This window comes from Papilio xuthus, unplaced genomic scaffold (assembly GCF_000836235.2).
Source record: "Papilio xuthus unplaced genomic scaffold, Pxut_1.1 DF829289.1, whole genome shotgun sequence".
Taxonomy (NCBI): domain Eukaryota; kingdom Metazoa; phylum Arthropoda; class Insecta; order Lepidoptera; family Papilionidae; genus Papilio; species Papilio xuthus.
In genome coordinates, this window is record NW_013529360.1 from 1 (window position 1) to 2586 (window position 2586).

Genomic DNA, 2586 nt, shown 5'->3' on the forward strand with positions numbered 1-2586 from the left:
CATCAGTATAGCTACCGGCATCTCTAATTCATTTGCGGTTACTGATAGCGGTTAGTATTATAAAACAAATAAAAAACATTTACAAAAGGACCTGTAGGAGTACACATATTAAAGAAAAGCGAATAAGTCTTAAATTTGCTTCCTTATATTTTTTAACCGTGGGTTTCTGAGGACCCAATCTCTGTTTTAAATATTTTTATTTCTGTTAAGTGAACGATAATGAATAGTTAACGATATACAGAGATTTTGGTCGAAGCAATCCATGGTTGCAAAATGATACTACGACGATTCTTTGTAAAGTCCATTTCTCTATAATCAAAGACTTATAAAAAACACAATCATGATTATTAACTCTACCTCACTCTTGGAAAGTGATACAACAGCGCCACTTTACCTAGTCCGTTTCTTTGTAATCAAAGGCTTAAAAACACTATTTTTAAGTAAATTTATAATTCATCATCATCAGCTCAATACACGTCCCTAACAAGGGGCTTAGAGCCTTTTTTACGGGGGGAAATGCAGTTCCGCACACCTGCGCGCCGGGCCATAGTGCACTGGCGCAGGTGTGGGGCTCGTCTACAATCGTTCGGCCATACCCAGTAAAACCCCTCAGGTCCTCCACCTCGCCTTGCGGCTGGGTCACGGGAACACTTGCGCAATCTTCCGCGACCCAGTCGGCAAGGAGCTCGGAGACTATCCTAAGTCAGCACTGGCTCACTGCGGGTTGACTTCACACATATCTTTGGTCTTGTCAGATATGTACAGCATCACGATGTTTTCCATCACCGTAAGAACATGGTATAAATGTTTTGTTTGTGTAATGTAGGCGAGGCGTTTTCGTGGGGTATGGGCAGCGAGGGTCAGCTGGGCACGGGCGCGGCTGCAGACGCCAGCGAGCCCACACCGCCCACCAGCGCACCCTTCGACACACGCAAACCCATCAGAGTCTCCGCTGGAGGACAGCATACTGTCTTACTTCTGGTTAGTTTACTATTTGCAATACTAACATTTTATAAAAAAAATTAAAAACATGAAAATTTTTTTATCTAACGGAATAATAAGATGATTTTTTTTTACATTTTTTATATTATTGTGTAATTGTGACTTACTTCATATCTTACTAATATTATAAATGCGAATGTTTAGATGGATGGATGTTTGTTAGGAGATATCTCCATAACGGCTGTATGGATCTCGATGATGTGGCATAGATGTACAACGTAACCTGGAAGAATATATATAGGCTACTAATTAATTTTTTTCTTAATTCCGCGCAAACAAAGTCGCGGATGACAGCTAGTCTTTAATAAAGGTTACTACTTTAGTATTGGGCACAATTGGGCAACCGCCCAGGGCACTAGACAGAAAGGGGTGCCACAAGTCACAGAATTACATTCAAAATTAGAAAAAATCGCGTCATAAAAATCTTTCCCAGGACACTAGTAGAGCTAAAACTTTTAGTATGGAGATTAGTCATAAATAAATATTTGTCAACAATTCCACCTGATATTAAGAATTCTAAAGATAAGTATTCATTCCACTACAAAAAAGTGTTGAATCAAAATCAAATATTCAACAGGAGGAGACAAAAGAATTATCACCACCTCCAGAGAATAAAGTAGAAATGGAAACAGTCGAAGAGACGGCGGAGGAGCAGGAACCTGAAGAGGAGAAGGTGGAGAAGAAGCGGCCGGTGAAGAGACAGAAGAAGCAAGAACAAGACGAAGAGATATCGTCCACATCGACTGCGCAGTCCGCGGAAACTAAACCAGAGGTAACTTTCTGTACTTCATCCAGTTAAAGAATTTAATTTGTTACCCACTTTACAGACAACAAATTACTTTATTATACGTCAAATGACATTTATAGATGGGTAGGTAATAAAACTCCTCAACTGTACAAATGTTCGCTATATTTCAGTGACAAAAGCTTCTAGATTATAGATTGAACAAAAAACGGATCTATTTTATCTCTCTCTATCGGAATCTAGACTTCAACAGGCTTTTTATATCTATATTTCTTTAATGAAACAATCGTTTAAACTAAACTACCGCTTATAGGTTATATTTAAACTCACATAAACTGAATTTTAATGTAATTATTTTTATAATTAAGAGAAAATAAATAAAAAAAAGTAAATAACGTAAAAGGAATACATGACATGTATGTAATGTAGAAAAAGAAAAGACGCGTGGCGACGAGTAAGCGCGCCACCTCCGCCAACAGCAAGCGACAACAGTAGCGCTGCGGTGCGGTATTAGATTCATTTCATTATATTATATAACATTATAATGACACTTGGGAAAAAATAACTATAATTCCTTATTCAATTAACAACAATCTAGAGAAAAAAACGTGTAAACTCGTAAATATTAAATAAAATTGACTTCGGTAAACTTGAACATGGATTAGGTTTCTCGCTTATTGAGTACCTCCGTTCAGACCAATGCATCTCGCTTATCAAAAGTATGACTTTTTTTTTAATTTAATTTTTAATAAAAACTAGTTTTCTTCCCTAACTCCGTCTGCGAGAAATTAAAAAAAAAATAGTTTTTAGCCCTTTTTTGTATCGGAGGGGGGGGGGGG

At 37.5% G+C, this 2586-nt stretch overlaps 1 protein-coding gene across 1 annotated transcript; it reads left to right on the plus strand.

The window, feature by feature from the left end:
* The first annotated feature begins 6 nt into the window (after positions 1 to 6).
* On the plus strand, positions 7 to 2313 carry LOC106119473 (nucleolar protein 58-like). Its single transcript, XM_013314494.1, has 4 exons — positions 7 to 50; positions 827 to 981; positions 1580 to 1774; positions 2177 to 2313. Exons 2-4 carry the CDS (start codon positions 847 to 849, stop codon positions 2240 to 2242), a joined length of 396 nt encoding a protein of 131 aa, XP_013169948.1. The 5' UTR covers positions 7 to 50; positions 827 to 846; the 3' UTR covers positions 2243 to 2313.
* The last annotated feature ends 273 nt before the right edge of the window (positions 2314 to 2586 follow it).